Source organism: Lepidothrix coronata, unplaced genomic scaffold, assembly GCF_001604755.1.
Source record: "Lepidothrix coronata isolate B3197 unplaced genomic scaffold, Lepidothrix_coronata-1.0 Scaffold331, whole genome shotgun sequence".
Lineage (NCBI taxonomy): Eukaryota > Metazoa > Chordata > Aves > Passeriformes > Pipridae > Lepidothrix > Lepidothrix coronata.
Genome location: NW_016690511.1, coordinates 262,847 through 285,328, shown reverse-complemented (window position 1 = coordinate 285,328; position 22,482 = coordinate 262,847). Strand labels below are relative to the sequence as shown.

The 22,482-nt window shown below is 48.2% G+C and overlaps 1 protein-coding gene across 4 annotated transcripts; it reads right to left on the bottom strand.

Moving 5' to 3' along the window:
- Positions 1 to 1,031: 1,031 nt before the first annotated feature.
- On the bottom strand, positions 1,032 to 22,233 carry HEPH (hephaestin). Of its 4 annotated transcripts, none has more exons than XM_017838328.1 (21): positions 22,157 to 22,233; positions 19,144 to 19,340; positions 16,855 to 17,099; positions 16,094 to 16,306; positions 15,378 to 15,557; positions 14,786 to 15,040; positions 14,097 to 14,265; positions 12,765 to 12,904; positions 11,764 to 11,895; positions 11,387 to 11,598; positions 9,608 to 9,758; positions 9,085 to 9,297; positions 8,534 to 8,744; positions 8,132 to 8,271; positions 7,087 to 7,218; positions 6,050 to 6,156; positions 5,078 to 5,303; positions 3,497 to 3,636; positions 2,983 to 3,145; positions 2,241 to 2,273; positions 1,032 to 1,517 (listed from the first exon to the last, which is right to left on the bottom strand). In XM_017838328.1, exons 2-21 carry the CDS (start codon positions 19,302 to 19,304, stop codon positions 1,273 to 1,275), a joined length of 3,468 nt encoding a protein of 1,155 aa, XP_017693817.1. In that variant the 5' UTR covers positions 19,305 to 19,340; positions 22,157 to 22,233; the 3' UTR covers positions 1,032 to 1,272. The 4 variants fall into 4 exon arrangements, with proteins under 4 accessions (XP_017693817.1, XP_017693816.1, XP_017693819.1 ...); XM_017838327.1 differs by lacking the exon at positions 22,157 to 22,233 and adding an exon at positions 21,066 to 21,218; XM_017838330.1 differs by lacking the exons at positions 19,144 to 19,340; positions 22,157 to 22,233 and having other exon boundaries at positions 16,094 to 16,277; positions 16,855 to 17,009.
- Between the last annotated feature and the right edge of the window lie 249 nt (positions 22,234 to 22,482).

Sequence of the window (22,482 nt, the reverse complement as noted above, 5' to 3'; positions counted from 1 at the left end):
AACATGATTAAATATGTGATAACTATTGTTCTGAAGAAAACAGTGCTGTTATACCTAAAGAGCCCCCAGAAGTCCCTTGTCATTACAGCCATTTAGCTGCTTTAATTGCCTCTGAAAGCCACTCAGATTTTTTTATGCTCTTTCCACTTTAAAACCGGGCACAGAAATATGTAAGCACTAACCTGCATCCATTTTGATAGTGGGAATTCAGGGGAGTGAGCCAAAGACAAATGTTTCATAGGGAACTGCTCAGTTCTTGGCCCACAGGGTGATGTGACAGTGATGTAAGTGGGCATGGCTGCCGCTGGAGGATGGCTACCACAGCCCATGGGGTGGGCCACAGAGGTTAGTCCCACCACCCACCCTGGCCCCTGGCAGGCAGCTGTGGCAGAGAGAATAGGGAGTAGGAGGTGCCTGACCCCAATCCAAAGGCACCCCAGGGCTTGCAGGGAGGCTGAAGGACATGTCACAGCAAGGCTGACAGTGAGGCACAGCTCTTGTCATGGTCCTTGATGGGGCTCTCACCGTGACGTGCACTACCCTGAATTTGTGTCGGCCCACTTGCTCATCAAAAAACAGCAATCCAACTCTAAATTAACAATTTCTCTTCTGTATTCTTAATTGATTCACAAAACTGAAAATATTACCTCCCCCCCTTTACATTAATTACTTTAATGGCTCACAGTTTTTTGGGAGACAATTCCCAACTCAGTTCTGTCAATGGAGCAAGACTGGAATGGGGCCTGAGCTAGTCTGCTAGGAAAGACCAAGTGGAGTTGTTCTGGAGAGCAGAAAATGTCTCCCTTCTTTCTTGGGGAAGAGGAGTATTTAAGAAGGACCTTTTTCACTCGTTACTTCTCTTCAGTCAGTTCAAAGGGCCCTTGGATGCCTCCTGGGCAGACATTTTCTTTACAAAGGGCTGAGAAGGATATACCATAGAATCATAGAATGAGCCGAGTTGGAAGGGACCTCTGAGATCAGAGTCCAACCCTTGATCCACTACCACCGTGGCTCCCAGACCATGGCACTGATGCCACATCCAGTCTCATCTTAAAAACCTCCAGGGATGGAGAATCCACCACTTCCCTGGGCAGCCCATTCCAATGCCTGATTACCCTCTCTGTAAAGAATATGAAGAAGTCAGGGTTCCAGCTTCCCCACCTCAGCTTCTAGAAGTACAGTGCACAATTGAAATGATGCCCCAAAATCTTTTCTGTGGACAAGGATCCAGCCCCCGCTCCAAGCACACAGCCCAATGTTTGTACGTGGCTTTTAGAGCCCCGGATTCTTTTGAGACATGAGTTTGAATCCATCATCCAGGATGGATCTCCGATTGCGTCGTAACCTCTTTTGCCTCTCGAGATGGATGACAGCTCCCAGGAGGATGCTGGTGGCCAGGAGCAGCAGGATCCCTACAACAGCCAGAGCGATGACTGTGGCCTCTATCTGCCCTTGGGCCACCTTAGATCCAAAAAGCATGATCTTCTGGAACTCATCCTCATCCTCATATGGCAACCCTGAGAGACAAACAATAAGATATTATTGTGAAGAAATATGAAAAATCAGGAAAATAAACCACCACCCTAAACTACTCAGACTTTTACACAGAAAATTTCAAAGGGATTGTATCTACTATCTACTGCTGCTCAAATGTCTTCTCACATCTGTCCTTTATAACACCCAAAAAAACCCAGGCACCTGCTTGGGCTCTTTTCTCAGGGGAATATCAGAGCAGAAGGCAAATGTGCTTGTTTCATGCTGACTTCATCCCTTCAGCTTGTAGTGGTGATGGTGAAACTTCCCTAAACCACAGAGTCACTGACAGTCCAAGAGAGGTGTGCAACTCAGACACTCTCCTTCAACACTCTCTGAGTCTCTGCCAGTTCCTAAGCTCACGCTCTCCTAAGAAGCTGAATCCACACACAGCAGGCACAACAGGGGGCGAGGCCTCTAAACTTTTCCACCTAACACAAACAAACAAGCCTAACCAGCCCAACTTCCTTAATTCTATCCCAGGGCACAGACATTTGGCAGGCAGATAAACAAAGCAGCCTGAAGCTCTCCCCGCTATCCATCGCAGCCAGGCCTTGGGCTGAGGTGCTGCCAGGTTGGCAGAGCAGAGGCTGTGGGTGCTGTGTGTGCTCCTCCCTCCCCCTGCACCATCCAAAGCTCTGTGCTGCTGAGGAATCTGCCTCTCCCCCTTGCACAGACAGGGTTTGGCAGCTCTGTCCACACCGTACCTGCAGTAACGCTCTCGACTTCCAGCTCCAACTCTGAAAGGAAACAAAAGGAGGGTGAGAAGGTGTTGGGCTGAGCAGGCAGAGCTCAGAACAGGGCACATCTGGTGAGGATCAGGTCTAGAGGCAGCCTGGTTTCCAGGGCTTGCAGGTTTTCTTTTCTCCTGTCAGTGTTTTCCCTCTCCAAATGAGACAAGAACATGTATCGCCTGCTTCAGAGGCAGTCCCAGTCCCGCAGCCCTTCCCAGCCTTTGAAAGAAAAGTGCTGAGGAAGAAACACAGATGACACTGACACTGAGCAGGCACTGGTCACCCACAGCTGAACCACCGGGGCCTTCACAGCTCTTTAGATTGGTAACAAATCTAAAACCACATCACCATGTGACTCCGTCACAGCCAAACCCAGTACTGAGTGACACTCACCTCTGAGCACCTTCCAGCTCTTAGAACAATTACTGGCTGAGGGCTGAATGTTGCATCTCTGATACAAGCTAAAATCAAACTCACAATAACAACACAGGCAATGTAAAATCCAGAAAACAATTTGTTATTAACTCCAGCTCCAGGTATTAGGATATTCAAAGGGAACATCCTAAATTAACTATACTTAAGTAATTAACTGCTCCATTACCTGGCTGCTTATGGTATGTAAGGGCGTTGTACATGTGATGCAAACACTCAGAATTTTGCAGCTGTAGCATAAAGTGCTGCTGGATGTTTTACAGTAACACTGAAAGCTCCCTACCTGCTCTAGGCAGGACGGTGAAGAGGATCTCCATCCCAGCATGGATATGGTCAGACACATGACAGTGAAGCAGCCACGTCCCAGGGTTCCCAACCAGCATCTCCACCATTTCAAAGGTCCCAGGGAACAGATCTACAACATCTGCTCTATAGCTTTTGCCATTCTGTCAGAGAAGAGAGGCCATTAGCTGCAGTGCTCTCTGCATCTTCTCAGGAGGAAAACTCTGCAGTGTCACTAGGGACTTCTTCAGCTTTTTAAAGCTCAAAAAGAAAAAAAAAAGCTTTCAGAAAGCAGCTCCAGGGCTGCAGCTGGGAAAGCAAACACAATCTGGTAATGCCTAACCCTAACAAGAATTAAGCTGGACATCTCAGCACAACACAGAGGTTCAGGGAGTCAGACTGCAATGTGTAAAACCACATCCCTTTCCAAGCTGGATGAAACTGCCGTGGAGTCATTCAAAAAATTCAAGTCCAGAGTAAAGCAAAAGTGCTTTACTGTCAGCAGATATTCTTACCTTGTATATGAAGGTCTCAGCATGAAAATGGACTGTGTGGACATCAATCTCCTGGCCCATCCCCAGCAAGTACCAGTTCACCCGCTCTCCCTGGTACATGGTCAGCCCAGGCAAGTTGGCATAGAGCCTGCCATTGATTGCTGTGCAGTAAATAACACAAAGGGGAAAAGGCTGTTAGTGAAATGGTAAAGGTGCTGCACCACCTCAGAGGAAGAACATGCAGGGCAAGTTACAGGCAACAAAGCTCATAAAGCCACCAGTGCATCAGCAGTTAGTGTTCCCCACATGACAGTCCCCCAAGAGTTTGGCAGTCTCTCCCCAGCTCAGCTACTTCTCCACTCTGCTTACAGCCAAGAAAAGTGACTCACACCCAAGGCCATGCTGTAGCTCAGCTCAAATAAATCTCAAAAACTACCTCTTGGTGTAAACCTGCAGTCAGTCAGCAGAAGTGGTTGCCTCTAGAAGTCAAGATGCATAAAAATGGCCTCCTTAGCCCAGTGATGGAGAAACATGTATATACCTACATACCCCCAAATGTCTGAGCACCTCCCTTGGTGAACAATGACGAGGGGTAAATCCTGCCAGCGGGCAGCCCTGGGGTGCTGTGCCTCAGCCTGGCCACACATGTCACACTCCAACCACTCGTAAAATCCCTGCATGGCAGGACTTTATCTCTCAAGTAGCACAGCTGGAAGGAATCCTGCTGTGACTGTGCACGCAGGAAAGGGATCCAAACAGTGAGTTAGCTGACTGCCATGGCACACACAGACTTCCATTTTCATGCTCAGATGACAACAGAGGGAACAGGATGGAAAGAGACAGGGTCTAAGGGCAGAGCACCAGGGTTTTACTCCCAGATCTCCCACAGGCACTTTGTGTAGCCTCAAACAAGCATCCAACTTCAGCCTGCTGGTTCTGCTAGCTGTAACACTGGGTTAACAATTACACCTTCACGGACACGTGTATTTGGAGAGTCTTTATCTCAGCCATACAAAACCAGTAGTAATGTCAGCACACATAATGCCACTCCTCACTACTCTTATCTCCACAACTGCTAAGGGACCTGTTTTGCTGAGGATAGATCCAGATATAATATCAAAAAAACCTAACATAAATAACATGCTAATTTAGAAAAATATGTTCATCCTGTCATGGTAGAAATAGGTTTTTGATAATTAGCTAACACAACTGAGCCATGTATTGCAGCCACATAGCTCAGAAAATTAATTTGAAGTCTAACATTCTGATGGTCCCTGAGACAAACAGAATTAAATTAGTCTGATAAGTTAATTTCATGTTTGATTTTATTTCCTTTCCTGAGTCACTCAGACACATCGGAGATTAACCTCTCTGGCCTGGATGTTGTATTCCTCCTGACAGGGACAGCCACAATGATCAGCCCTCACTGCAGATCAAAGATTTGGGCTGTAGATGTGCTACAATATTGAGAACAGACAGTTTAATTCTGTTTGTGCCACTGATTAGGCAAAAGGATGAGGACATTCACCGGGAGTCAGGCTCCTGGGTTTTGGGTGGCTGACTACTTAGAGAGGTTGCAGAGTTAACACCGACTGGCATTACCATGCATTTTGTTGCTTTCCACAAATTTCTCATCCATCAGGCTGATCTCCTTGTGATTGCCCTTACTGTAATGTTCCACATTCTCCTCCAAGTACCAGGACTGATTTTCATCAAAAACCAGGAACAGCAGAGCAAACTCCCTCTTTACATCCTTCCTGGTGCCATCGGACCGCAGGGCCCCTCTCCGGCAGACCTTCAGGGGCCCGATCAGCCCACTGTACATATCCTAATCAGAAGGAAGGAGAAATCTCTGAGGCAAGGACCTTCTCACCCTCTTTTGTATGCAGTTCTTTGCCTTTCAACAATCATTTTCTGTTCCTGCATCACCCCACTTAAAAAACCTGGTGCTGCCATGCAAGCAGCCCTGTTGGAGAGCATCAGCCACCGAAACACAGGAACCATCGATGCTCTTACAAGTGTAAATCTAAAAGTCGTAAACACAAGTGGTATCAAGACATTCTCCACTCTGCGACTGCAAAGACATCTGCAATTTGAGATAAAAAGGCCATTACTTCTGGGTTGAATGTGATGGTTTATTGCAGGATCCTCCAGGTTTTATCTCCTGTGAAATCAGTACTATGACAATCAATTCTAGCAACGGTCAAATCTTCCTGCTTTATCCATGAGACCTCAGTTTGGATAATTTCTGCCTTTCTAGATCAGCCCTAGGGCTCTCACCAATAGAAACCATGACTGACAGGGAGATGTTCTAATATCCTGCAAATAACTGAAGGAAGGTTAGTGGCAAGGAGACAGTGGAATTGTTTTATGAAGGTTTGTTAGGAAAAAATAAGGACAAACATCAGGATAAATTTGGAAGATTTCCTCTCCCAGGAGAACACTGGACGTGTTACCAAGTGGTTCCACCCCTTGGCTGGACCAATCTCTAAATTGTACCCAACTCACATTGTTTTCTAGATGGGGTAAAAAATTGGTCTAATTGGGTTTTTCTGGCTCTAACTTCTATTTTACCTTTACTGTGTCCACCGCGGAGTAGTAGATCCAAGGAACACAGGCTGAATCATTTGGCCCTGGACCAGATCTCTCAGGAACTTCCCACCGGTACGTCACAATGTCACCTGAGGGACAGAGCAGCACATCACACCAGGTGACACACCCACTCACCGAGCAACAGCAAAGAAAGATAGAAAAAGAAAATCCTGCCTCCAAAGTCCAAATTCAATTCTGTTTTTCAGACACTTCATCTTCCTTCCCCAAACACTGAAAGCAGAGTAGAAGCTCCCCTCTTGCAGCAAGGCAGAGGGGTCACAGGATGCACACACTGTCTGGTACCAGCACAACTCAGGTTTATCTGCTGCCTTTGAGACTGGACCTGGCCATGGAAATTCCACCTCTCTTCATTCAGATGGGGCTTGAGGTGATCTTTCCTATTCTTGAAGTGTATTTATGATGCTTGTTCAAATTGGTTTTTAAAATTACTCTTTTGCACATTAGTAATCCATTGCAGAAAGACATGACCCAGCCAACAGCCTGGTTGTGGCTTGAACAGCTTGGGCAAGTTGGAGGGGATCAAAAATTACACACATTGGCATCTGTATCATGAAACAAAGTGGCAATTTCAGTCTGATCCTGGCAAGCAATTGTGCATTTCTGCTTTTTCATACTATTGTGCTCATACATCCCCAAAAGAAGAGGAGCAGGCTTCCCCCATGCCATGGCTACTAAGGACTGGCTAAGCTGTCACCTGCCACCACCTTCCCCTTCTCCCAGACAGACCACACTCAGTGTGGGGGAATAAAGCTGCACACAGAACTCTGTCATACACTTATCCTAGAAGTCTGAGCAGAATGTGAACTCCCAAGGTTGTCATTACCACACAAATGGTACCACCAAAACCATGCTGGACCTGAAAGACCAGTTACTGTTCAGTTCCAGTTCTCTGTCATAAGAAAATCAGGACATCTGAGGCTGCTTAAGTAAGCCAGTCAGGCTCTGGGCTAAAATCAGCTGTGCCAGCCCACAGAGGAAAACTGGAGACAGGGACCTACCGGGGTTTGCCACTTGGGGCTGCCCTGCGTGGGGCTCCAGCACCCCGTGTGCGTGCACGGAGTAGGGCCGCGAGGCGTTGTTCTTGAACACCACGTTGAGAATCTCGCCCACTTCCGCCCACAGAAAAGGACCTTGAGACAGCAAGAACATAGGCTGAGACCAGCAAAATCCATCTCCCGGGATACTCCCACCTCAACATCTCCCCGGAGATATTACCTTATAATATTTATGATGTTCCCCTCCCTCTTCTCTACTTCCCAAAAAGAGAACTGGACGTCAGTCCCAATCCAAGTCTTAGGAAACTGGACTGAGTTTCACAATGAGGGCAATGAAGGTGGTTACACATCCTAACTGGGCCCAGCACAACTAAGGCTTTCTGAATACTGTTGTGCTAAGTGTCACAACATGTTGATCATCCCTTGCTGTTGGTTTCAAAAAATGTGGTAATATTCAACCTGGCCTGACAATGTCACAAATCAGAGCTGCAGCCTATTTTGAGTGGCAGCTGCTGCCTCAGCCTGGCTGCCCTACCACCACTTACAGCCTTGGGTTTGTAACACAATAAAAACAGAACTGGGTCTCTGCAGACTTTGATTAGTCACTGCAACATGCTCCTCCACTTCCCAAGGCTGCCTTGGGAAGTGCATTTGCCTTGTCCTGCCTTGTCCTGCATTTCTCACAGCTACAAATTTTCCCCTCCACGTCTCAGTCCCCTCTCCAGAAGTCAGTGGTTGTTTCTCTCCCCCAGTCAGAGAAAGGCAGCTGTGAAACATGCTTTGCCTGAGCCATGAGAGAATGCTGGTGCAAAGGCAGGCAGGAGAGCCTAGGCTTTCCTACAAGCTGTGCTTAGGACCCTTCTAACTGTTGTCTCCAAAGCTGGCAGACGTGGGTAGGAGACAGTCCCAATTTCTCCTCACTTGCATACACAGCAGATGCCTAAATATTCAATGGGCTCTCAGATTACTGCCCTGAGCCACTGCAGCTCTAGAACCCCAGTCCCATTGCTGTGTGAGCAGAAGGTGTACCATCTACACACATCCTTACCCAGGATCCCTAGGTGTTCGTCACCACTTTTCCTGGCCTTGGGGGTCTGGAAAGTGCCATCCATGTACTCCCTGTAAACTGCTTTCTTGTACCTGGAGCCGAGCAGTCCGTTCTCGTTGCTCAGAAACACGTCGGCATAGCTGAGAAATGCAGAACGAGTGCTGAATACACAAAACCTCACAGGGAGTAAGCAACTAAGCTGTGGCAGGGGGTCCACAGCTGAAGGGATTTCCCAGAGCCAGCTTTGGCTGCAATGGAGAGCAAAATGACTCGGAGGGCTGCGCTCCCATCGGCAGCACCACCAGCACATGCACCAGGTCACAAGTTGGCCAAGACACCCAACAGGCTCCATCAGGGTCTGCTGGGATACCGGCACAGGTTTCCCCAAAAGCTGGGCTCTACCTCTCTTCAGAGTGGTTGTGCCGCTCCCTCTCCCAGCTCCGGTCGGGCGCGTAGTCCCACACCACCTCCTCCGCCGCGAGGTAGTACGTCCGCACTCCCGTGTACCGACGGGAAGGAGCAGGGTCCCTCTTTCCACACTTGGAAACGACATACTGTTCCCTCATCCCATACTGGTAGTGATTGCTCGTCTGGCAGTAGATCTCAAAAGTCCCTGAGGGAGGCAGGATGAGCAAAGAAATCAGTTACTTTTGGAGATTCCAGGAAACAGGTGCTTTGCCAGCCAGTGTCAGTATGTGCTGGCTGTATCTGTGTGGTGTTTAGGGAGCTTGGTTGCCACAGGCCAAAGTTAAAAGGAGTCACTAGAGAAACCAAGAAGGAATGGCACGACAAAGTCCTACAAAAAATCGTCACAGGAAGCTTTCTTACACAATAATCACGTGAAGCACAGCTCACCCTGTAAGAGTTGACACCATGCTAGAGAATCTGCCACAGGGGCAAATACCACAATGGGAGACCCTTCCATCTGCCTGGGCAGCTGTGCAAGCACTCACCGCTGTTATCTGGCTGCATGAAGGCAGTGGCAAACGTGTGGGGGAACAGATTGGCTGAATCTCTCCGCATGCCGTTCATCTGCAGGGTGTTTCCCTGAAACACAGCTCCGTGCACATCCGCTTCACTGCCCAAGCCCAGGAGGTGCCAGGACACTTTGTCTCCATCACACATATCCAGCCCAGGCAAGTTACCAAACATAAATCCATTGATGGCTGCAAAAGAGAAAGCGATTAACTCTCTGCAGGCAGGTATCAGCCAGGAGGTTCATTTTGTGCATACAAAGAACAGGCCTGGCATGGGAAGGAAGAGTAGTTTATTTGCAATTCACCCCTGAGTACACTCAGCACACACTTCCCCAGACAGCTGGGCTGCTTGTCCACACCCCACCTGCTGCCTCCAGGCTGGTTTGATTCCAGGCCAAGACCACACAGGCCCTCCAGCCCCCAGCTCAGCCTTTAGGTGAGCATCACCCAGTGCTTTGCAAGTTCATCCCTGCTGCCACAGAGCAGCATCCAACCATACCATGCATCCTGTTGGATTCCTTGAAGCCATCATCCTTCTTTACAGATGTCTCTTCCATTCTCAAGTAGTACTTTATGTTGGCATTTAAATACCAGCTGAGGTTCTCATCAAACACACTGAAGAGAAGGTAAAATTCTCTGTCGATCCCTTTCTATAATTACAATGATGGCTGTTAATTTTTAAAACACACCAATTAACTACCCTTAGAGTTAAAGCTGTCTTGCTTGGCTCTTGTGTCCCCCTCTACCTTAAAACCTGGCTCATTAAGGGCCAGGACTCTGTCCCTTTATTCATGTTGAATGTTCCTCTTTTATTTCATAAAAGGCACCACTTTTGCATTTTCCATGACACTTCCATGAATAAAGTGATCAAAACTCAGCCAAGGGCATGAAGTCATTGCCCCCTTCCCCCTCAGCTGTAAATTTAGGTGTCAGTGCAAACCAGTCCTGAGACCAGAGCCCAGACACGAGGCTGGCTGATGAACACACTCGACCCTTCCTGCCTCCTACCACAGGCCAGAATTAGGGCTTTTTTTAATTACCCTAAATCCTTTCCAGTGTTAATTCTCCTACAAAATGCACTCCAAAACATGGTGTTTCCTCACTAAAAGAACATCCTGGTGGTGTCCAGACTCTCGCTCTGGTGTCACTGTTCCCAGCAGTACTAAGGCACCTGGCCTGCCAAGAAGGTGAAGCAATTCCCAGACTGCAGCACATGGGAGTGGCCATGCACCTTCCACAATTAAGCATTCATTAAAGAGTTGCCTAAGATTGTGGAGCCAGAATTGCCACCCCAGGTGATTTTTCCCTGTCCTATCTTTACAAACAGGTCCATCCCTGTTTTGCTTACACCCTTCCAATACCTGCCCACCTGGGCTGCACGTATTCCCAATCTCTCTGCTCAGCAGATCCACATTGCACCCTGGGTAGTGTGCTGATCTCTTCTGCACTCCTAATTTAGTCCCATGGTGCCCCTACTGCATGTGAACTCCCCCCAGAAGGCTCCAGGGGCAGCTGTCCCCAGACCCGTCCCCGCTGCCGCAGGACGGCAGTGCTGGTTTATCTGCCGCCTGCTTCTTTCACAACAAGGCTCTCCCTCTGCTCATCTGTCTGGCATCTCCCCCAGATATCAATTTACTATCTTCCCCAGACTTATTTCCAGGAATGAACTATCCCTGAGTGAAATTCCAAGAGGAAGTTCTGTTTGCCCTTCAGATTTCACCCCTCCTTCATCAAAAGCATAAAGACTGACATGGATTTTCACATGCTTTTTTGTGGTCAGCTCTGCTTGAAAATGAACTTCTCTTGCAGAATAAACAAGGCTCATCCAAACAAAGCACTGTATCAAACAAAGCATTGTATCACCCAAGCAAAACACCTGTAAGTGAAAATGTCTTGTCAATGTTTCTGGGATTGCAATGAGTATTCCACATCCTTCTGAAAGCAGCCTGCTACACAAGCCCCAGGACAAGAGTTACCTATAAGGTAACTGTTCCAAGTTACAATTGTTTAGCCAAGTTCATCTATGAACTTAAAGCAGAGCTCAGAAACCATTTTGAGGGCAGCTCTTGGGAGCCCAGAACACTACTGGCCTTTCCCAGGCTAGACCTGGGCACCAGCTGTCCCAGCATTAACCTGACCCATGGCTTTGATTTGACTCTCCTGGACTTTCACTATTGCATATTTGTTTTCATTACGTTCCCTAGTGTTTTGCTGACACTTTCTTTCTCTACATGAAAGCAAAGAGTCTGGTAGGAGCAGGGCAGATAAACCCCTTTACCTGTTTGTTGTTGTCATCCAAAGTGCCTGGCTGGCAGATGAGCAGAGGCCCCACTAAGCCCGAGCTGGAGTCTTTGACAGGGTTCACAGCTGAGCTGTACATCCAGGTGAGGCAGGGAGGGTCGCTGGCCATGGGCCCCACATGCCTGGGCACAGTCCAGCGGTATGTGAAGTTGTGCAGTGGTGCCACAGACATCCCATTCTGGGACAGGCCTTTAAAACAGAGATTATGGGATTATTCCTGAGGTCCCTGCAAAACCTCAGTTACACCTTCTCACCAGCTACATTCATAGCAGGCTTTACTTTGTTCATGTCACCAAAACACCCAGCACCTCTGAAGGGTGATGTGGGTGTACTCAAGAAAAGGGATCCACCAACCGTCATGGTACCACATCCCTTCCCACGCCTTTCCGTAGGACACTCCGTGTGGCTGGATGCTGAAGGGCCAGGAAGCTTTGTTAAAAAATGTCACGAGGATGGTGTCTCCAACTTCAGCTTTGATCACTGGACCTAGAAAATAGCAGAGAGAACAGATCAGCAATAGAGCACCTCCCCAGGCAACCAGGCAAACCAAAGCAGCCATGGCACCTTCCCCCAGGCTGCAGGGGCTAAGGAGGAGAGCTGGTGGGTACCCTGGCTGCTGAAGGGAGCTCAGCGGGAGCAGGGACTGGCAAGGGTCATCTGACAGCACTTTGGGTCTGTGGGAGAACTCAGAGGTGTCAGGCCTTCACAGAGGGAGTAACACAACAGCCAGATGCGCTGGAATGCCTTCGGGAAAGGCCCATGTCTCTCTCCCACTACACAAGGCCCCCTCAGCCTCCCAACACGTGTGCCGCAGAGATGTGAGATGCTCCAAGCTCACCACAGTCTGTGAGCCCCTGCTCCAGCCAGCCAGAGAGGAACGCCAAGCCTTTACCATGCCTGTCCCCACCAGCCCCTGACCTGCCCTGGGTCCACAGAGCATCCCGAGGACACAGAAGGGTCTCAGGAGCCAGGCTGCCTCTATGTGCACACTTGGCTGTGACAGAGAGCACCACTCAGGAGAGGAGTCTCTCAGGAGAACATGGGGTTTGCAGCAGGCCTTGAAGGGACTCAGTCAAAAACATGTTAACCAGGAGCTACTGCTGTGACCTGTTTAGCTTTAGTCACAAATACTACACTGTGTCCCTCAGATACCTTAAGAATCAGCTCTGAAGCAATTCTGTCTGTTCTGCCACCTCCCACCTTCACCTGTCCCACTCACTCTCACAACTGTGACTGTTGTGAAGCACCTCTGTGCCCCCAAAACAAGAGGGCAGGTATAGCTAACTGGCACTCCCAGCATCAGCATCCTTCTCACCAACACTGACAGAGGATTTGCGTTCCTGGATGATTCTCACCGAGTATTCCAAGGTGTTTCTCTTCTTCTGATTGCTGCTTTTCTTCACGGAAGCTCTCATCAGTGTACTCTACATACTTTGCCTTCCAGTAGACACCCCCAATGCGGTAGAGGCTACGCCTGAAATACTGCTCAGCAGGGCTAAATGCAAAAAACAAATGTCAGGTTATTTCATAGGAAAAAAAAAATTCAGTCGTATTCCCCTGCTCCCCCTCCCTCTGGCAAGACCAGCAACATCTCCAAATCAAGCAGCATTTCAGACATGGACAGCACCTTTAGTTTGGAACCAGCACACCCTCGACTCTTCAAAGCTTTTTTATCCCTACAGACTTGTCCACTTGCGTGTTCAGAGAGCACCTGTGGCACACAGCCCTCTCCCAGCTGAACCTGCCAGGTTCAGTGGCACAGCTGTGATCAGCACCTCTACATAGGATGTGTAAAGGAGTCCGTGGGAAGGCAGTGCTAAAAAACCAAGCTCTTTAGAGGTCATAGACAGCCCAGGGGACGGCCACAATCATAGCTAAAATAAACAGCTGTAAAGAGATTTATTTCCTCTGCCAACACCCTCGCCAAACACAGACATAGCAAGCCTTGCAGGAGAGGCAGCACAGTTACAATGTCAGCTCACAGGTCTAAAGAGCTTTCAGTTCTAAGGTCTGCAAAGTCGCTGCACAGCACTGGGTAAATAATTAACTGCTCTGCATTTCTCCTTCTCCATCTGAATGAAGTATATCCTCTCCAGCAGTTTCCCAGGGAAGGGAGCGGAGGGAGAGGAATTTCTGTTTCAGTTAGCCAAAGCTTGAAGGTGAAACCTCTCACCAACTGCTGTCACAGCCACTTGATCATGGAATAGAGGGCTGCCACCCAGGTCCCTGCATTTGATTTCCTAGAAACTGCTTCCTGCAGCAAGGTCACCCTGAGGCCCATCCACAGGCCAGCTCTGCCACCTGCGTCAGCTGCATCAGGGGCTTTTTGAACCATTCCTTAAATACAAAGATCTGTTCCTAGGTCAGGCACAGCAAGCAGAAATGAAGCTCAGAGGCAAACATGACAGCTCATGTTGTATATCTGCTAGGACTCCTGCTGCCTGTGGGTATGGCTGTGCCACACAGCATGCCCACACGAAGGCCCGAGGTACCTGTACTGCTCAGTGTGGTCTGGCTACAGCAGCCTCCCTTTACAGACAGGGTGATCTGCCTTCCCAGGAAATGTACTTCATGTGAATTGCAGGAATGTATTTTGAAAAAAAAAAATTCCACATTTTCCTGAACAGGCTTCCTGACACAGGCCAGAGCCCCCAAACACTGCCCAAACCCATCAGCCTCTCGCTTACCTGCCTGCCTCACTCAGCCGCCTCCCACTGCTCTGCTCGAGCCCTGAGGGTCCGTAGTCCCATTGCACTTCCTTGGCAGCTATGTAGTACTTCCGAACTCTCCCTTCCAGGGTGGATGGCAGAGCTTGCCGAGAACAGGGCCGGACTTCATAGAGTGCTCCCATTCCAGCTGTCCAAGACATGGAGGACATGCACACTCAGCCCCCTCAGCCCCTCTCTGATGGCCAATGGACACAGTCCCACCTTCCAAAGGGCACATGGAGGGGGGAAGGAGAGTAGGTAGTTCCCACAGCAAGGAGTTTGTCAGTGAGCAGAGCTTCCAACCTTAGGTATTGGATGCTATGGAAGCATATATAGAGAGTAGTCGACTGGAGCCTTCTGCTGCCCTCAGCTCTACCATGCAAGCACCCCTTACAGGGACCAGAGCTCTTAAGGCACTGCCTCATCTCAGCTTTCAGCTGTACCAAATGTGGAACATCATACTCTGGTACAAATCACCCTCACCAAGGCTGCCCTGCACATTAATAATCAGCCCGCTCCAATTTATACAAGACAAGGAATAACCCACTCATCTGGGGATGTTTTCATGCCCAAGGCACTGTCCCCAACTACACTGTACATCACAGGACCACACTGACAGAAAAAACAGACGACACAGAGTCCAGGTCATATTCCACCTTCTGCCTTACCTTGTATGTGATCATTGACCTGGCAGCTCAGCAGCCATCTCCCAGGGTTACTGGGGATCATGTCTGCTGTAACAAAAGTGGCTGGGAAGAGGCTGGCCACGTCTGTCCTGTGGCCTCGGATATTGAGTGTTGCTCCATGGAAGAAGGCTGTATGAACATCAATTTCATTTCCCATCCCGAAGAGGTGCCATGAAACATCATCCCCAGCACACATCGTCAGCTCAGGGAGGTTGCCAAACACATAACCATTAATAGCTGCAAAACCAAACAAGCCAGAATCAGAGAGCAGAAAAGGGGCTTTCAAAGCTCCTACCAGCAGGTCACAGCACAGACATAATGGGAGGATGCACCTAACCAGAACTCATCCTCCTCTTCTGTTTTGGAGAGCCTAGCTCCACAGCTCATTCCTAAAACCAAGGGTATAAAAGCTCACTCAAGCCAAAGATTAAATCAAAACAATACTTCCTTTTTCTGGAGTTGTTGCCCCATCCCCGTGACATTTGCTCAGCACATGATCTCAGAGCAGATCCCAGAGCACTGACACCCTTGAGTGTCTTAGCAGAGTCAATGGCCTCACAAAGCTGACACTGACCATGCATTTTGTTGCTCTCCTGGAATTCCTCATCTTCTTTGTCTACAGAGCCAGGATCTATGCAGAATGATGCTATGTTCTCATCCAGGTACCAGCTTAGGTTCTCATCCACCACACTGAACATCAGAAAGAAATCAACATCCACATCCTGGCGCCTTTGAGAGCTGCCAGTCAGTATTCCTGAGGGAAAAGGAGAGAGGAATGAATGCAGAAAAATCATACATCAGGCAAGAGATTAAAACAGCAATAGCAGAGACACACTTGTTACATGAATTGGAGGCAGATGCTTTTCCACCATCCTCACCCTTTTCCAATATACCCCTGCCAATACAGTTCTCTCTCCCAAGTGGCTCTGCCACTGCATGGCTCCGCTGCAACACCTTCAGTCTTCTCAATCCTGCTGAAATCAGTCACCATATTTTTAATACACAAACTGTATCTTGGACAAGAGTCTTGCATTTAACATGGATTCAAGCAGTTCTCTTAGATCAAGAGCCCTGCAAGCTCATCTGCCCTACCAGTAATGGATAAAGACAACACGATGACCAGAACCCTGCTAGAACACAAGTACTGTCTTCTCTAACCAAGCTGATTTTCCCCTGAAGCTGGGAGATGCCCACCAGAGTATCTTCACAACCTATCCTTATTCATGTCACCACAAAACCTTTACACTACAAAACTGCAGCCCTCAGCTGCTTTTTCATGTTTTTTTTTACCTTTTTTACATGTAAGTAATGGCCCAATCAATCCAGATGCAATGTCCCTTGGTGCATCAATATGAGAGTGGTAGATCCAGGTCAAGCAGTTTGGGTCATCAGCAGTTGGGCTGTGATCTTCAGGGATAGTCCAAGTATAGGTGTAATTCCCTCCTGGGAAAACAGCATCATCCTTCTTCTGATCCTGGGGGGACATATCGGGATACAGGGATCCTGGAACAATTGAGCAATCACAACATCCATTCAAGAAGAGCTGAGATGCCCACACGTGTAACCTTCTACTGAGCCACCCTCACTCAACAGACCTGGATGTATGCACTTGGGTAGCAGATTTCAAAGTGAGACTCACCATTCCAAGGCTGAAATAGTGTTTAATCATCACTCCCTCAAAAGACACTGAGGCACAGAGCCACTGTAAGGCAACTTGCCCAGTAAATGGGCAGCACAGAGTCAGCAAGATTATTTCCATTCCGCCTAGTGCTACTTTGCCTTCAATTCTGCACTGTGCCCCCACAGTCAGCCTCTTTACAATCTCTAGGGTTAATCAGCGTTTTGGAAGTTCTTCTAAAACCAAGAAGCCTGGACCATGTACTGTAATGTGCAAGTCAGGAAACTACTCACAGTCCCCTGACCCTGCTAACCCAACACCAACCAAGTGCAGTTGCTTTCCAGCTGGGGCTTTACAGACAGCTCTCCTCCACACATACTCCTAAGTTCCCAGTGAGTAAAATCTGTCTCTGTGATGGCAGTGGCTCATTTACCTTCGGAGTCCTTTTCGTAGAAAACACCATGAGGATGGATTGTATACGGTCGAGTAGCAAAATTTTTTAGGTGTACTTTAAGGGTATCCCCCACTTCTGCTCGGATGACAGGCCCAAGGAACCCCAGCCAGCCAGGCTTGGGGATCTCAGCGGTGTACGTGGAGTCCGTGTATTGCTTATAGACAGATTTCTTGTACGTGCTTCCCACCCTGTCTTTCCCAGGCTGGAGGAATGCTGCGGCCTGGCTGTTAAATTCAAAGGGAAAGGCATCGTTATATCCAACAGCTGGTTGATAACACAGTACAGTGATGCTGACACTCCAGTTTCCCAGGTACAGCTGAAAACTTGGGCATTAGAGGACCCTGGGATGCTCTAAGCCACCTCTGCATGGCCACAACCTCAACCTCAGCTTTCACCAACGGACACAAAGTGCACCCCTGAACTGTGCCCTACGAACAAGGAACAGGAAGGGTGGTGGTTCCCTGACAATCCCATGTGGGGTTGCAGGAAGGACCTTTCTCATGCCTGCTTCAGCCTTCACTGGGCTCTGAGAAACTCACTTCAATTCTTTTTCGGCCTTTGCAGCTAAATCCCAAAGCGGGGAGGAAGTTTCCTGAGCTCTCTGGCCAAAATTGATAGTCTGACAGATTATTTTCTACTTAACAGATTCTGAATTCCTTGCAGAATGACAGATGAGTCAGGCAGCTTCCAGAGTTAAAACCTCATACAGGTACTAAAGTTCAACTCATGAGCATATTTGCTCTTTATGGCTAATTCTTAATAGATAAGAGATGAATCATAGTACAGGTATTAGTGGAACCAGTCTAAATGAGAGCTGAGGTCACTCCCCCAACTTCCCCCTTTGGATCAATCACCACAGCAGTAGAACAGCCCTGGAAGGGAGGCAAACTCTAACACATGTCTCAGAGCATGAACAGTTGAGACCGAGATATTAAGCATAGCCCTTTTCATTCAAGAAGGTGCAGGGCTGGGCTGTAGCTACACAATCCAGAGCTCAGCCCTTTGCTAAGTCAGCCCTGCAGCCATCATCTGCAAAGAGTTTAAGTTAATTCACAATTCATTTTGCAGATTTGAGTCTTTCCCCACACAGTCCATTTCTTCCCAACAACATTTCTTCAAATATTTTACTACCTCTGTTGTTCATATTGACATCACGTCCCTTTCTAATTGGCAGCAATTTCATTTCTGCAATCACTGTACAAAGAAGTCTCATTAGCTAATTGTTTGCAGCGACAGAACAGCTTTTAAATTCCTTTTACGTTCAACAGTCCTGAATTTCATTTCCTTTTCTTCATGTGTTATGAGAGAAAGCAAACAAAAACCACTGCATTTACTATCACTTCAGGAATCAGTGATAACATCTTTATTAACCCTGAATTTTTGGGGGTTTCCTGTGAACTAATTTACATCTATACAGCATCTCCAGAGAACAGAGACTTTTCCAAGCTAAACTGACAGACTCTTATGTTTCTGTGGACCCCTCCTCTTCCTGCTGTGCTGGTTCTGAAGGGTAAACCCAAGTGGTAGTTATTATGATGGGGTTAAGGACTGAGAGCAGGTCAAGAAATACTGGCTATTCGCCACAGAAAATGAGGGTGGCAGAAAAAGCACAATTGCCTTCAAAATTCTTTGGAAAGCTATTAAACAACAAAACAAACCACGCACAAAAAAAAAACCACCCACCAAAGAAAAAAGTTTGGTGCCTTGAAAAATAAAACCGAAACCTGTTTTTGTAATGACTCAAAGTAATTATAGCAGTTTCCAGATTTACTTTTGCAAGAAAAACAAAAATATTTTTCAAACAAAATCTCATGCAGGAAGTTCCATTAAGTCTAAGGCTTGAAACTCCATTGAAACAAAAAAGCTGTCTCTGTGAAGTCATTCACATCATGATGAAAAGTCATCCTGCCTCAGAATACATAAGCTGATCACCAGCTGGAACTAAGCAAAATGAAACCTCAGGGCAGAGCATTGCACAATCTGCGCTATTTTAGAACAAACTGCTCTATGTTCTGTTCCGTGTTTGTTTTCAGTACACTTCCCTCCAGTGTACGGGCTCTGGATGCTTCAGACTGACCATTCCTTTTCCCACTGACACAGGTTCTATGCTCCTATGACAAAACTAGTTAAACATTAAGCTCATAAAGATCAGAATCTATCAGTAAATCTCTTGCTTGCTCAGATGCCCCAAAATACTTGCAAAAAATTACACATGAAATGACAATTTGAAGCCAGTCCCAGATTAAATTCTCTTAGAGCCAAACATACCTGTTATGAGCAACACTCTGGTTAGCGAGCACATTCCTCCCTGTGGGAGCATAGTTCCAGTCCACCTCGTGGATCCCCAGGTAATAGACTCGTGTCACACCCCCAGCAATTATGGGTGACAGCGTGGGGACACAGAGCAGCAACCACCAGACCAATCCCATCACAGCCTGAAGGGAAAGTGCTTTTGGAGGTTTCACCTGTTTTGGGAAAACAAAGACAATGAAATGGAATATGATCACCTAGGTTGAAGGTACTGGACATTTTGAGAGGGCATGAAGAAATCAGGTGTAAGTCCTATTGGGATTGTTTTTCAAATATCCAAGAAGGAAATCACTCCATAACAGAATTAATACACAAGGTGGGTAGAGATCTTGCCTTGCTAACGAGCCCCCAATACCAAATGTGCTGCTCTCATAATAGCTTGATTAACCCCCTTTTCACCGCTGCTGATGTTCCAAATCATCTTACAGGTCCACATACAAAGCTCAGGGAAAGAGTCCTGAGTACATATCTGTATATTTTAAACTCTCGCCAAGATCTCTCTATTCTAAGTCACCTGAGGAAGTACAGCTTAGTCACTATGAAGTAATTTTAAATTTTAACTTTGTTAAAGATGGATCTTACAGAGCAGTTCTCTGTAACCCAGGAGTACATCTCAAATAGGCTGCACAAGGCTTTTTGCTTTTTGTTCCATTAAATGTTTTCTCCACGATTATGACCACAAAGTAGCTTACTCATAATACTTCCAATTGACATCAAGCTTGGTGTGATCAAGCACCAGAAATACTCTGAAGAGATTTGGAGAAAAGTTGGGGAAACTGTCTGAAATCATCAAAATACAGTTCTGCCAATACAGGTTCAAAAAGCCACCTGTATAAGGAGAAGCTGATGCAATATGGGACAGTAGAATTACACCAAAGGATAAGGAAGGGTTAGAACAGATGAAATGCTTAAGAAAGGTCTTATCCAGTGATACCCTAAACAAAGCTGGATGTAACCAGCAATCAAACTGTACCTAAACCAGATGTCCAGCTCTTCAGACACATAACAGCAACTCAGAGCATGTTCAGCAGAGAGAAACAGAAAGCAAGAGAATGAGACACATGACCTAACAAGAAAGCTCAAAGGACTCAGTTTTCCATAATTTCATAATTTCATAATTTCCATAATTCATAATTTCCATAATTTCATAATTTCATACAGAAGGGGATAGTGACGCAACTTCATAGCAAACAAAGGTTTTTTCATAAAGAGACTGTCATTACTTATTCTCCCCATCTTTGAAACAGCAACATGAATATATCAGGTTTATCTGCAGCAAAGCTAGATATTCTGTAAACTTTCAGCCAGCATAGCACATAGCAGCTTTGAAACCTCTTACCATATCTGATACCCAACAGACAGGATTCAACCACAGCGCACAGCAATGGACTAGACAGCTTTCAAAGCTTCATTTCTGATTTTCAAACGTGCTGTGTTGTTCTCAGAAGCTAATGATAATCAAGTATTGCTGATTCCAGATAGTCATTAAATTGAGAAGTTGAGACAAAGCAACTCTCAATTTGGAAATGCCTTTTTTCCTACCTTTCTCGGAAGGGGGTTTAGGGATCTCTAAATCAGAAATGGTTTTGATTCATCAACACAGTATAGCTCTGCTCCAGTGGCTCCACCAGCCACTCCTTTCAGAAACTCCTAGTCACACATCTAAGAAGCTCAGATACAGAGCAGCCCCTTCCCCGTGGCCCCAGCAGTGTGGGGACAACGGCATCACTGGCTCAGCCCCACTGCCACACACCATCCTTATTATACCCTGCTACTGCTGCTCCAGGACCCACCACTGATCATGGGGAGGTGAAATACTTGCTCTGATCCACTCTGTGCCAATAAAGAGGATTCAAAGGAAGGGCTTCAGAAAGCTGTACCTGTGCTGTTTCACACGGCAGACCAGCAAAAGGCAGCGCAGAAGGAAACAGCCAGCATTGCCAGCCCTCAGCCCGGAACCTGCCCCCCCCGCCGGCACACGCCCGAGGGAAGGGCAGGGGATGCTCCTGACTCATCAGCCCAAGCTGTGGCCTTCGTGTCAGTGCAGGGCAAAGTACGCGGGGTGGCCTCCTCAAGGCCTGGGAGCCACCGAGCCCAGGGAGCCAGTGCGGGCTGGTCTTTGTGTTCTCCCACCTCAATGGTTTATGCAGGCAGTACCACACCCCAGGAAAGGGCAGAGCTCAGACCTTACAACAGGGTGAACAGCACCTCTCGAAGCTGGTTGTGAAAAATGGGGATGGAGACAAACCCCCTGCACCAGCCCACTATTCCTGCACGGCACAGCCCCTGCTCCGTGCAGCAGCACCACAGCACCCATCAAACGGCCAGAAGTCCTGGCATTCTAATTGCTCTGTGGTGTTCTCTGGCACTGAAAATAGTCAAGGGCGAGTCTGTGAGACAGTCCTACTGATTCTTTAAAAGAGTCCCACCTGGGCTCTGGCTAGACCTTAACCACGACACTGCACTCACCTCTGAGGCAATTCTACGGTACAGCAAAATACATCCATGAATGCAGATGCAAAAACTGAGACCGAGTCTGTGCTCACATTCCCCTCCCAGTAGCTAATCACCATTTACTCGACTAGTGCAAGGTGAAGGTGGCCCAAAATCTCAAATTCTTTTCAAAACATTTTTTTCAATTTTTCTTTGATAATAATATATGCCTTGATTAAGGGAAAAAAAAAAAAGGAAACAAAACCAAAACCGACCCAAACTTTGTATTACATTCATCCCTGAACCTTGCATTTTACAGCAGAACCCTCCCCCCAGGACTGCCCTTTGCCGGGTCCCCAACAGCACAGGGATTGCGAACGAACGGAAATGAGACTCCAGTGGGGCTGGTGGGACGCAGCTCCCATCTGACCCGCGTGGGCGCTGCGGGGTCGTTCCCCAACACCTGACTGCAGGAAAACTGCTGTCCGAGAGCGAGGGGAAAGCACCGAGGGAAGGCAGGGGGCGGCTCGTCCCTTACGTGCGGGCGGGACGCGGCTCGACGGGGCTGCGGAGCGGGACGCGGGAGCACCGGCGGGGACGAACCCGGGCGGGACAAAGGGGGGCTGCCTCCGCGGGCGGACCGAGCCCACCCCGCCCCGGCAGTCCCCGCCCCGCAGCACCGCCCGCTCCCGCACCGTCCGCCCACCGTGGGGGCCGGGCTGCCCCGCCCCGCACCTGCGGGAGCGCCCCGGCCGCACGCGCGGAGCGCTGTCCGCGCTCGCACCTGCCCGCCCCGCCCAGGGCTCGTCCGCCGGTGCGGGGAGGTGCGGGGAGGTGCGGGGAGGCCCGAGCAGGCCCGGCAGG

What these genes read in the sequence shown, in the direction of transcription:
- HEPH (XM_017838327.1), bottom strand. Translation starts at nt 21,200, where the DNA reads ATGAGTCAGGAGCATCCCCTGCCCTTCCCTCGGGCGTGTGCCGGCGGG. An exon ending in GGAGAGCAACAAAATGCATG is followed by an intron (nt 15,041 to 15,377) that starts GTCAGTGTCAGC and finishes TTGGTTTTGCAG; the next exon opens with CTATTAATGGTTATGTGTTT. An exon ending in TGGATGACAACAACAAACAG is followed by an intron (nt 9,759 to 11,386) that starts GTAAAGGGGTTT and finishes TTGTAATTATAG; the next exon opens with AAAGGGATCGACAGAGAATT.